Source organism: Psammomys obesus, unplaced genomic scaffold (assembly GCF_907164565.1).
Source record: "Psammomys obesus unplaced genomic scaffold, mPsaObe1.curated_primary_1811, whole genome shotgun sequence".
Taxonomy (NCBI): domain Eukaryota; kingdom Metazoa; phylum Chordata; class Mammalia; order Rodentia; family Muridae; genus Psammomys; species Psammomys obesus.
The window spans coordinates 13,639,314-13,652,139 of NW_026596162.1; the positions used below are offsets into that span (position 1 = coordinate 13,639,314).

General features: G+C 43.4%; 1 protein-coding gene across 1 annotated transcript in view; it reads right to left on the bottom strand.

Moving 5' to 3' along the window:
- The window catches only part of Fam120a (family with sequence similarity 120A), an 87,359-nt gene that overhangs the window by 15,719 nt on the left and 58,814 nt on the right, over positions 1-12,826 (bottom strand). The window contains exons 11-12 of the mRNA XM_055595280.1: positions 5,207-5,456; positions 688-802 (exon numbers count right to left, since the gene is read on the bottom strand). Coding sequence (XP_055451255.1) covers positions 688-802; positions 5,207-5,456 — 365 coding nt within the window. The remainder of the gene's footprint in view (positions 1-687; positions 803-5,206; positions 5,457-12,826) is intronic.

The window sequence follows — 12,826 nt, forward strand, 5'->3', positions numbered from 1 at the left end:
TTAGCTAACCTTGAGGTCTTGAACTGTCTAACATACAGAAATAGGAAAGCAATTATAATCATGAACATAGCAACTAATGAGCGTAGTGAATAAGATGACACTACAAAACCAGGGCCAACTTAGGAGAAAATAAACACTGCCAACACAAAGAACAAAGGAGTGCTAGAGGCAAAATTAAAAGGAACATGATATTAAACGCTCATGAAAAGGGGTACTGGGATGATGGTCTAACACCGTTCTTCAAGTGGTACTTTTAAAAGGGATTGTGCAACACTAGAAGGGCAAAGAATATGCTTTAGAGAAAACTAAAGTTGTAGCTAGGAACAATGGAATGAAATAAGAAAAAGAATCCTGTCTAGATGTTAGAAAATTCCTAAGATTGAGCCCTCCCAGGGCTTGGAATTCCCTGGTAAAATAAAAAAGAAGTTTATTTCCTGATGTGAAAAACAAGAATAAACAACCATTGATAAAAAGGTAAAATCTGGAATTGACTGTTTACTTGCTTACAAACCCTGATGGCAAGCCCATACCTAAACAGGAATATCCCCTTTGCCTTGAAGGCTTTGACACATATGACATTAGTATTATTAGTTTGGTGCCCAAACAACTGTCTGGTGAGGGTTAGCAAAGTTACACCAAAATCCAAAGCAAGACTTTCTAGGACAAGGAAACAAGGCTGATCGGTACCTTGAGTTCCTGCAGCTGGTCCGGCTCATAGAGTTTGGGGGACAATGCCTGAGCCAGGAAGGCATCCAGCTCCTGACGCCGCAGAATGCGAGCTCCGGGCCACTGCACCATATACCTGGGGAGTAAAAGAAAGAGAGTGGCTGCAGCTGTCAGCCAGTACTTGGAAAACCAGAGCAAGGGGTTCTCAATAAATCTGAGATGGTGCAAGTCATAAGGTGCCTTTGTATTCTCCTTCAGCCATTCTGTTTCCATGAAGGGAGGCCAGGTGAAGAGTGTACACCTGATCAACACTCAGCATGCTAGAATTTTATATTGTGTATAGTCATCAAAAACAAGGTGCTCATTCAGGAAGGCAGAGGCAGGATGATCTCTGAGTTCTAGGCCAGACTGAAGGCCAGGTCTACAGAGTCCCAGGACAGCCAAGGCTGGAGTAAGATCTATCTATCTTGTTTGAATTAAGGGTTCTTCAGCAGCAGCTGAACATATGGGAGTGGTGTAGAAAGTACCCACGAGGGGGAGGCCACTCAGTGCACTAATGAGGGCAGCTCACATCCTGGTGTGGATGGCTATAGGAAAATCAACTTCCACTAGCAAAGATTTGTCAAGCAGCCAAGAGCCTGTATGCCGACAACCTCAGGTAGCTGCTAGTGTGGGAAAGGAAACAGCTAACTGCAATAGTCAGAAGCCTGCAAGCCAACTAGTACCAACTCTTTGTACCAACAGACCTTACAGAGGACTAATCATATTGCTATGTACCATTTAAAAGCTTCTGGCCGGGCAAGGTAGCCCACGCCTTTAATCCCAGCACTTAGAAGGATCTCTGTGAGTTCAAGGCTAGCCTGGTCTACAAAGTAAGTCCAGGACAGCCAGGGCTACAACAAGAAACCCTGTCTCAAAAACTTAAAAAAAAAAAAAAGACAAAACAACAACAAAAATACACAACCACCACCAACAAATAAATGAATAAGTAACTTCTGAGGACAGACTGCTTTGCAAGCTCTGGTGAACAACTCCCAGAAGTATGGGGAGTCACAACATGCAAAACCTTTCCACCTTTGCCTGCTGATTAGGCTTAAGAGAAGGCACAGCTAGGTTCTAATGAGAGGCAGATTAAATACTTCAGATAGAAACTTTATAATTATGTACCATAAGCAGATGGGCAATCAAATTTCAGTGTGAATGAAACTACATATTTCTACTTTGCTTAAATAAAACAATGACATAAAAGTGAATTAAACTATATTTGCACTGACAAAAATTATAACCTTTGGCTGAGCATGACAGCACAGGCCTTTAATTCCAGCACTGAGGCAAGAGGCAGGTGAGTTGAGGCTAGCCTAGTCTACATATGGAGTTTCAGGGCAGACAGGGCTACATAGTGAGACTCTGTCTCATACATAGTGAGACTCTGTCTCAAATAAATAAATAGATAAATATTAGATACTTTGCAACTAAGTGCCATAAGTCATACACAACCGTCCCATTGAGGTTCAACAGGCTTGACGGAAAAACAAGCAAATGTGACAGAATTCCCCACTACTGACTGAAAAAAAACATTATTGTGGAGATTATGCTCAATAAATACAATACATTTTCCTTGCATGACCCTAGTTTATACTCCTCTCTTTTATTCATTAGTTACCTGCTGGCTTCAGTGGCACTGCTACATTCATTCCCACCATCCTATAGCCTCATTCCCCATGAGACTCCTTTCACCTCTTAGGTGTTAACTCTGACCCACGGGCACTAACTCTTTAGATTCCATCCTGGCTCTATGTTCCTTTTAAAAACTTTGGATCAGAAAAGAATGGTAGCCATAGTTCCAAATTGTTTGTTTTTTCTGGGAAGTGACAAACTTAGCATAGCTGCAGGAACCCTTGTCCCCATTGGTCAAAGAGTCTCTTTCCTGCCTTTGCCTTTCTATTCTGTTAAGTACAACTCTTCTCAGATAGACACATGAAGAAAATATGTTCATGAAAGCAAGGATCAGAGCCCACAGATAACAGAAACAGCAAACTCACCCTAGAACATCTGCACTTTTAGAATGTTTTCAGATCCGCTCTGCAAACCTAAGGGAGTTTCTGGAGGTGTGTGTGTTCTTTTTCATGCAATTAATTGAGCAGAATATAAAAGTACTACTTGATAACTAGGCAAAGTAGCCTATGCCTTTATTTCCAGCACTCAGCAGGCAGAAGCAGGAGGCTATGTGAGTCCAGCCTGGACTACATAGCAAGCTACAGGCCAGCCAGAGTGATTGAGCCTGTCTCAATACACAATTACCTGACCAGCTTGTAGCAACAGACTTGGAAGAGCTTTTTAAATCTTCCCCTTCTTTGCTTTTATGCTCTGCTACAAAGGCTAACAGGCAATCTAGACTATTCTAGAGCCATCAAAGACTGTCTGCCCTTTACTAGCATAGAAATTGGGGGACACCATCCGGAGAACACACCCGGCACATTCGAGGCTTCTCCAAATACAGAAAGATAGCATGTACATGTGGTTGACTGTTTTGTCTTCTGAAATAAGACCTGACTTTCTAGAGAAGGGTGGCCCTGACCTGTTCACTCTCCTGCTCTAGCCTCTCCTGGTACTGGGATTACAGGCGTGCATCAACACATGCAGCCTCCTCCTTGAGGTGCCATATTGACTCATGTAATCTTAATTCAAGCCTGGGCTACATCCATTTGTTTTCGATCTTGTCTCTTTATTTCTGAGTAAGAACCTCTTTTATTTAGTCTGTGTGAAACATGACAACAGACCTCCAGACCTTCTCCCCACATCATAAACCTCAACTTCTGCTCACACTTCCTGTTTCTTCATCTCTGTTGCCCTGGATTCTAGAGACTGGTCCAACACTGCTCCCTAGCCACACTACCTACTGCCTTACTATGACATTCGTAACATGACAATGCCCACAGTGACCTTACCCATGGCTGCAGTGAACACTGGCAAAAGGCGGCTCTGGAGAATAGCAGAACGCCACACCCTCTGTGTGGTTCTCTGCCCAAGTGCATGGATGAGAAATCAAGGGATAAATGATGATCTGCATAGGAAGCAGAGGCCAGAGACATACTTGTGTTCCTCCATCTCACCATGCCCATGACCTTAGATGCTGGCAAAGAATGAATCTCTCACTCATCCTTGTTTTGGTTTTTTGTTTTGTTTTCTAAGCAAGGGTCTCTCTGCATAGCCCCGGCTGTTCTGGATTCTCTTTGTAAACTAGGTTCACCTCAAACCCACAGCGATCAGCCCCTCTGCCTTCCTGAGTGCTGGAATTACAGGCACGTGCCACCACATCCAGGTGAATAATTGTTCTTTGAGGGGCCAAGAGAATAAACGGTCAAGACATAATGCTATTACTAGTCCAGGAAGTATGAAGTTGTCCATGAGACAGACAAAACGTGAATGTCACACCTCATCCACGTAGCTGTGCTGCCCAGATGTGACCACAAATTATGTATCACATGGGGTGCAGTGTGATGCCTTGGTCAAGGGTTGACAGTGAACAAATATTACCCATCATTTCACACTTGGAACAAAGATTATAAACTGACTGTGCTTGACACAAACCTAGACACATCTGTGAGAGATAATCTGAATTGAGGAAAAGCACCCACCAGATTGGTCTGTGAGCATGTATGGGTGCATGCACCCACGTGCACTCACACACACATGCATGCACGCATGCACACACACACACACACACACACACACACACACACACGCATTGTTGGGGGGGGATGGTTCTAGATAAATAATTAGGTCCTAGGCCACTGTGAATGGTAGCTTCCCTGGGCAAGTGAGCCTGGGCTATTTTAAAAATGTAGCTGGCCAAGTTCTTCCATGGTCTCTGCTTTAGTTCCTGCCTTGAGTTCTTGCTATATTTTTCTCCCTTGATAGACTGTACCCTATAAACCAGAAAACCCTTCCGCACCAAGTTGCTGCTTTAAATCTTGGTGTTTATCCTAGCAATGGAGAAGTAACTAGAACAGTAATCAAATTCACTTTTGCTCATGATTACAGAGCACACAGATTTTATTTTCAGAGGGAAGGGAGGCACAGAGGTTGCCTTTTTAAAACCACCTTCTAGCTTATGTTTGGAGACTGGCACAGAGACATACATACAAGCAAAATACCAAAACACATAAATAATTACGGTAAGGTGAAGAGCAACTGAAGAAAAAGACACCCAGTCTGGACCACCGGCCTCCACAGGCACACATGCTCACTTATTTGGGGTCCCCCTCTCTCACACACACAGAAACACATTTATATATTTACAAGCTATGTGGGTTTTGGTTAAAATATACCTATTCTATTAAATGAACTCTGGTATAACTGTTTGTTGCTTTTATGTGGCCTACACACCTAGGCTACACATACACACCGGTCTAAGACAAATATCAACAGACAGAACAACTCCTGTAGAGTAAGGTTGTCATCTTTCCCAGAAGACATTGAATATCGTAAGTGCACCCCTTCCCTTTGTCAGCCCTTAGTCTCACAGACAGTCACGCACCGTAAGACGCAGCAGAGCACCATGAGGTGAGTGGGCACATTGGCGGGGTTGAGCATGGCTGGGGTATCGGACCTCATGCAGGCTAGGAAGGCCCTCATGCGGCGGTTCTTGTCCTCCACCGCCTTGCCCAGCCAAAGCCTCTTCAGGTTGGGGCAGGTCCACTCGCGGAAGGCCAGTGCTTCCACTAGTTCTGGGGTCTGAGGAGACTTCCCCTTGTAAGCTGCCCATTCCTTAATGATCACTGGTGAGACTGCAGAGGAAAGACACAAAGAGGCTCATTGCTGCTTGCTCACTGGCCCTCCAGCCTGCACAATAACAACCTATTCTAGCACTGGGCCTCAGGACTGATGTCCCTCACAGAGAATGAGGCATTCTTTCCTTATCAAGTTGCTATGTCTCTCTGACCCTCTATTCTGTGATTAACAGCTCACTTAGATCTTCAGTCAGGCCATACATTAATTTCTTCTCAGACAGATCAAGACTTGATTTCTCACATGCTGAATGTATAGATCAGAGATGTTAGAGACTTGTTGATACTTTCAATCTGCTAAGAATTTTGATGCTAACAAGTTTAATACACAGAAGTGTCTGATACTCTAATACAGCAACCCAAATGAGGTACTCTCTTTTCTACATAAACACTTCCACAGGCCAGATAGGAGCATTTACATATTGCAATAACTTTACTTAAGGATTTCCTATTTGAATAGGCAGTTAGCCAGTATAACCATGTAGAGTGAACATTCCAACTTCTGAATCCCAGATGGTGGCAGAGCACAGCAATTATCTTCAGCAGGACTTAAGACCATGCAAAATTCTCCCAAATGTTCATTTTGAAAAGAGGCAAAATGTCCTAAGTTCACATGACAACAAGCTTACATCCAGTGTCTCGTCACTGCTGAGTCAAGTCTTACAGACACAGAAACATGGCATGCTCCCACCGTCTTCAAGCACGCCAAGGGAAATCTACAAGGGTGGAATACAAAGACAACCCAGCCTGCAAAGTTAAAAACCCCCAGTTCCACTGACGTGACAAGCCGATGATGGTTCTGGGTGTGCACGTTACAAGCAACAGCAATGAACATCAGAATCGGAGCAGGTCCTGTACTCAAGGCTCTCTCTGACATGGAAATCAGCATGGGCCTAAGGGTATGCTATCCAAATGGCCTTTACCCCTAGGTTCATTTTCTCTAATGAAATACCTAAGACTGTGGAGAGTCAGAAGATTCCAGAATCATGGCAGAACCACCCAAGTACATGCCTGATCTCCAGGTCCACTCTAAGTCTAAACAGTCAGGTGGTATAATAATCTCTTCAAATAGAATGAAAACTGGTAGGAGTTAGGTGCTGGGAGGCGCAATGTATCAGTAAAAGGAAAAAAGAAAGGCTTAAATACATTTCAATGTGAGCACGTGAGATGACAGGCCACAGATGGAAACGTGATGGGAGCACCTTCAGGGAGCGCTGCAGGCGCTGATGCTGTTGCATGGAGGCAAGGACACGGGGACTGTTTGTCACTGAAAAGTTCTCTCTTACAAGTACTGCTGTCATGAAGCAAATTCCTTCCATTTACATTTCACTATCTTAAATGAAAATATAAATATTAACATATTGAATTTTCCACAGTGTAAAATAGTTGAGACAACTTAAAATGCTTCCTTGAGAGTTTACCAACTCAGAACAGACATTCACACATATATATCAACATATGCTTTTCGTTTTTATTATATTAGGTGTCAAAAGAAAATCCTCAGTAAAATCACCGTCACCAAGCAGGGCCTGTCCGTGGACGCACAATCTAGAGCATCACCACACCACCTGGTTCCCACTGAGCTTCAGCACAACTCAGCCTCCAGAAGCTTCCCCAGATGTGCCAGCATCAGAACATGTACCACCACCACCACCACCACCACCACCACCACCACCACCACCACCACCACCACCACCCTAGCACCTCCTCCCCACAAGCAGCCACCCTGGAAGCCCATTCCCCTCGCTGCCTCCCTCCGTGTCCTCCACAAAGGACACCTAGCCGTGAGAAGAAAAAGCAGGCAAGGGCCTTCCAAATGAGCTTCTGACCAGGTTCCTACATGTGTGACACGTGTTCATTTGTTCATTCATGTTCTTCTCCGCTCCACCCATTCCATACATTCAGCAAACAAAATCCACAAACACACTCTGTTCACAGCATGCATTGCAGTGGATCACAAAAACTACAGGTTTCCTGTGTTTAGAGCCTTTTCGCATTCTAATTCACCTGTCTTTGTCATTCTATTTCTTTCCCTTTCCTCAGTTGTTTTTAGACTATCTTTAATCATTTTTTAGCACACATTGTGTTTTACTTATTTTGGAGGCCAGATCTCAGTATGTACATGTCTTAGTAACAAGCAATCTCTACAATGATTGTTTTATTTGACAGTGTTTTATGTGCATTCTAAGCTCTGCCTGCCTAGTGTCCACAGAAGCAGTTTCTCCGGCCTCAGTGTCCTGAATTTGCCTCCTCTAATGCTACGTTACAGACCCTATCCCTTGGGGATCCAGGGGACGTGGGGGGGTACTAGGCAAGACCAGAGATACAGAAAGGATGAGGAAGGCTTATGCCACCTCTCACAGCACTAAGCATTTGGTCATCCACCTGCAATGGTCATGACAAGCACAGTTCAAATCGAGGAGGAGTAATAAACACACAAAGTTGCTTCAAAGGTAGTAGTGTGCAGGACTTGTTTTTCCCAGATGTTCAGCTGTTTTTAAACACTGTAGTATTTGGAGACCTTTTGAGTGTGTCACTACTCAACAGCTGTGCAGTCACGGGCCAATCACTATAAACACATCTAGTGGACACCTCATATGTCAGTCAGGGGTGGGCAAGAGCCACAGGTGAGGCAACAAGTGCAGTTTTATACGGCCTGGTTACAGGGGCAAAGAAAAAGGCTAAAACCTTGCTATGCAACAAAACATAATTATAAACATAAAAAGCACCCCGCACTCTCACCACGAAGGGAAACTATGACATCATAGCTTATGATATTCATGTTAAACTTAGGATACTTATATTAACTGATCACAGTAAATTATTTTTAATTTTAAATTTTAACAAAATTCTATTATTCTTTCAAGAATTCTGTAATGTGTTTTCAGCCTATTTGTCTATTACTACTCCTACCTCTGTAAATGCATTTTAAATAACAGATCAAAGAGGGCGCCAGGGAGGCACAGTCTGGCCTGAGGACAGACCATGGACCAGTGGTAGGATCACTACAGAAAGTCATGTTCACGCTGCCTTTTCAAGACAAAGTAGGGTACCCAAGAGATCATGCAAGGTGGCATTAATGTTCTGCCTCTATAGCTTGGTGCTACATTTCAGGGGCAGCTGCAGCATGTCATACTACCTTTACAAGGGAGGAAAAGATGCAGGAAAATGAGCAGCTTCAAAGACCTGTGACCTGTGTGCATGTGCCCTGGTGAGGAGCTGCTGCTGTGCTCCTGAGACTGTCCAGGGGAAATTTTGTAAGCAATTTTACCTCAGGTAGAAAGAAAAACTGGACACCATGAAATCTGTTTTTCTCCTTAAGGATGTTGCCCATTCCCAGATCAGCAGGTGGAAGCAATGAGGAGCAGGACTCTCAACCTCTGTGTTCTGAGTACCTCCAGAGTCCTCAAGCTTTTGTGTCTGGGCTGGCACCATCCATGGAGAAGTGACACTCAGTAGGACACAGAACACAGGCAGGCACACTAACAAAGACATGTAGATAAGTGCTATCCAGTCCTTCTCCAGTCCTTCTCCTCAGGTATGTGGCTCAAGGCATTTTAGAAAGTGAAAAAGCCAAGAACTTAGGAAGTTAAGAATCAACTCAAAAGTCATAGTACAGACTGGTGGTGGTGCTGGTCCTTTCTGTGTTGGTTAAGTGTGAGAAAAATGCTGGTACTAGTACTGGAAAGCTGTACAGAATAGAGAAATTCAGTGATTTGTAAGCAGCTTTCATACAAGGCCTTGGAATGTCTGGGTGAGAGAGCATGCAGGCCTATAATCTCAATACTTGGGGGATTGAGTCAGGAAAATGATTAAGTTCAAGGCCAGCTTGGGCTACAAGGCAAGATTCTTTCTCAATAAAAGCAAAATAAATAAAACTACATAGATATAAATTCTAAACTGCATCAAAATAACCCCTAACCCCAACAGGGCATTTCACACCCCTACCTTAACCTCCTGGGCACGGGGACTGCAGGAGTGAGCACACTCCACCTTCAGGAAGCACATCTACGTTTCTCCTTTTTGCTTGGCAGTTCTGGGCTCCAGCCTGGCCTTGGACATGTTGGGCAAGTGCTTTCCTACTACCACTGAGTACCCTGTTCCTGCCTCCACATTTCATCCTTTAATAAGCCTACACATCATTTTGAAGTATTAGGGAACACTTCATAGATACAGGAAACATGAAGTAAGAAAACAATCGTTAATTTTATTAAATGGGCGGTGTTTTTTGTTCTATTTTATTTGAGGCAAGGTCTCACTATATAACCCAGGCTGGCCAGGAATTTACTATGGAAGGCCACGTTGTGACTCAGCCTTTTAAGCCAGGAATACAGATGTGTGCTAACACATACAGCTCAAGTGCATTATGGTGAATTCAATGAGCTTTAGGTCGTGAATGTCAGTTACACTTTGCAGCTGTAGCAAAGACTCCTCACTCCCTTTATCTTGCTGAAACCTGTAGTTTATTCCCATGCCTCAAATCATTTAGCCCTTCCCATCAGTACTTGGAGAACATCAATGACCAAGGATAACTGAGAGGCCATGGGGAGAGGGTAGCAGTTACAGAGCCTCCTGCCCAGCATGGGTGAATATAGGAAACTCCGGAGCTTCACCATGCTACACCTTTTCAAAGGGAAAACTCAAGATGCGAGGTGTAGCTTCAGAACCTGCCACTGCTCAGGCAACAACAGAAACAGGGCTTCAGCCTCCCTGACAATAGGGGCACTGTGCCTGTCCTCAGTGTGAGTGCCCACTCTGGGTTACTGCCTACAGGAAGGAACACTGTAACCTGTCCCACCATCAGGGATCAGAATTCTACTGAAAACATGAATTAACAAAGGTTCTTAAGTTTGTAAGAACAACCCAGGCCAGCCTCACACTAGATGAGTGCACTACTCCTGGGCCACATCCCCAGGCGTTCCTGGAGAATTTCTTTTTTGTTATTTTTAAATTTTAAAAAGTGTGTGTGTGTGTGTCATGTGATGGTCAAAGAACAAACTTTGAGGAGTCTCCTTCCACTCTGTGGACTTCAGGAATCATACTTAGGTCACTAGGCTTCCATACCTGTGAGCCATCTTGATGGCTTGCTTTCTGATGAATTTCTTAAAAGCAAAATTACAGAGCTGAGGCATAAATTAAAAAAAGAAAGAAAGAGAGAGAGAGAAAGAAAGAGAGAGGAAGGAAGGAAGGAAGGAAGGAAGGAAGGAAGGAAGGAAGGAAGGAAGAAAGAAGAGGAAAAAAGAAAATAAACTACCTGTACAATGCAATAACTTTTTAAAGGCTGACGTTATTTTTTTCTTTGTCTTTCTCAGTAGTGGTACACAGGTGTTCTCCCACTCAACACTCTCCAAGCCACAGCAGGGAAGTTTAAGGTGACTGATAACCCCGTCTAAATAACTTTAGGTAAATGAAACTTTAGGTACATCAAGACACACGAAGACTAAAAGTAAATTATAAACATGTCCACATGCCCTAATCCCAGGACTATATTTAGAAATGGGTATATATCTCAAATCTAGTGAGAATTCGGTATTTTTAAACAAAGCTCAAGATTTCTTTATTCACTTTGTAGAGTTCTGATAATAAGGCCATTTTGACAATTTTTTATTGCCATGGTGGCCACCAACAGGACTTATCCATGTCTATTCTGAGGTTACTTTGCACCAGCTGCTGAAGTCCTTCCACAAGGGTCTTCCATGGAAAGAACCATCCTACTCAGATCTGCCCTCACAGATCCTTCCTGTGGCCCATGGCTCTCCTTCCATGTATCAGTGATATCATGTACCCTACACATCATGAGTGACACAGATTAGAGTGACATATCAACAAGACTGCAGTCCAATCATGGTCTCATCACAGAAAAAAAAAAAAAAAAAAAAAAAAAAAAAAAAAAAAAAAAAAAAAAAAGCACTCCTGAGAAGCCTGGCTAGGCGCTTCAGGGCAGCCCAGCTGGCTGCTTTCCTGACTTGCTCAGAGCCTCCGGAATGGCAGTGCTCACCTAACACTGAAACATACACAAAATACACAAAATAGCCAGCAATTAGCTATTGCAGGCAATGAAGGCTCAGCTAAGGCTGGGGAAGAGCCAGTACTCAGTGGGGTGAAACTCAACAGACAGGTGTGAAAGAGATGCTTTCAAGCACACACTGTCTGTGGACATTAGGAAACTGCGCCACCCATACACACACTAAGTTCTCATGCAGTTTGAACAAGCAAAGAAGATTCAGCTTCAAAATGCTTAAAAGGTGATGAAATATACTCCTGAAATATCTCTCCTGAGGACTGGGAATCCAATTAGACTGTTGATTGGTAGGGAGGAATTACTGCCATCAAATCTGATGCTGGTGGTAGTGTTTTCTTTTGGTTTTAGAGACAGGGCTTCACATTGTGTTCCTAGTGGGCCTGAAACTTAGATAGGACAGGTTGGGGGCATACTTGAGGTGATCTTCCCGCTTTGCACCTGAGTGCTGGGAATACAGATGGACACCACCACACTGGGCGTATAAAAATATTTTTCTAAGACTTATCCATTGACCCTCTTCTTCTCTCTGCACTTGGAAATTAACTGATGCATGAAATCTATTCCATTTTATCAGTTCTCCACAGAAGTCTAGATTCTAAACTGGTGGCTCATTTAAAAAAAAAAAAAAAAAATCTCACCCCAGTTGGGTGTGGTGGTACACATCTGTGATCCCAGCATCTGGGGAGGTAGAGGCAGGCGGATCTCAGTGAATTCGAGGCCAACCTGGTCAACAAAGTGAGTCCAGGACAGCCAAGGCTACACAGAGAAACCCTGCCTCAGAAAACCAAACAAACAAACAAACAAAAAGGAAAAAAAAAATCTCTCTCCTACACACACATACCTCACCCCATTATTTACAATACTAAATAAAGACTTTTAACATTTAATCCTAAGATCAAAGTTATATTACCATTTCCATTCAGAAAGTTTCTATTTTTATTAGCACCGTGTTAAAACAATGGTTTCATTAAGTACATGGTATCTGCAGGGCCCTTCCTTTCTCACATAGTGGACTCATCTGTTTTCGTAGTCTACATACAGCTATCCCCACATCTTTCTAGACAGTAGCAGCACTGACCCCAAACCTTGAATGATCCTCTTACTCCTATACAAAGATTAAAAACAAAGCGCAAAATTGGGGAGGGGACATCCCAGAACTAAGCTTCAAAGAACCTCAGTTATACACATACTCTCACACAGGAATCTTAACTTCCTAGAACACTAAAAGATTTCAAGTAGTAACCTCAATAAGTCATAACCATTTGTTTGTAACAACTGCTCATTTACCCCGCCCCCAACACACACACACACACACACACACACACACACACACACACACACACACACA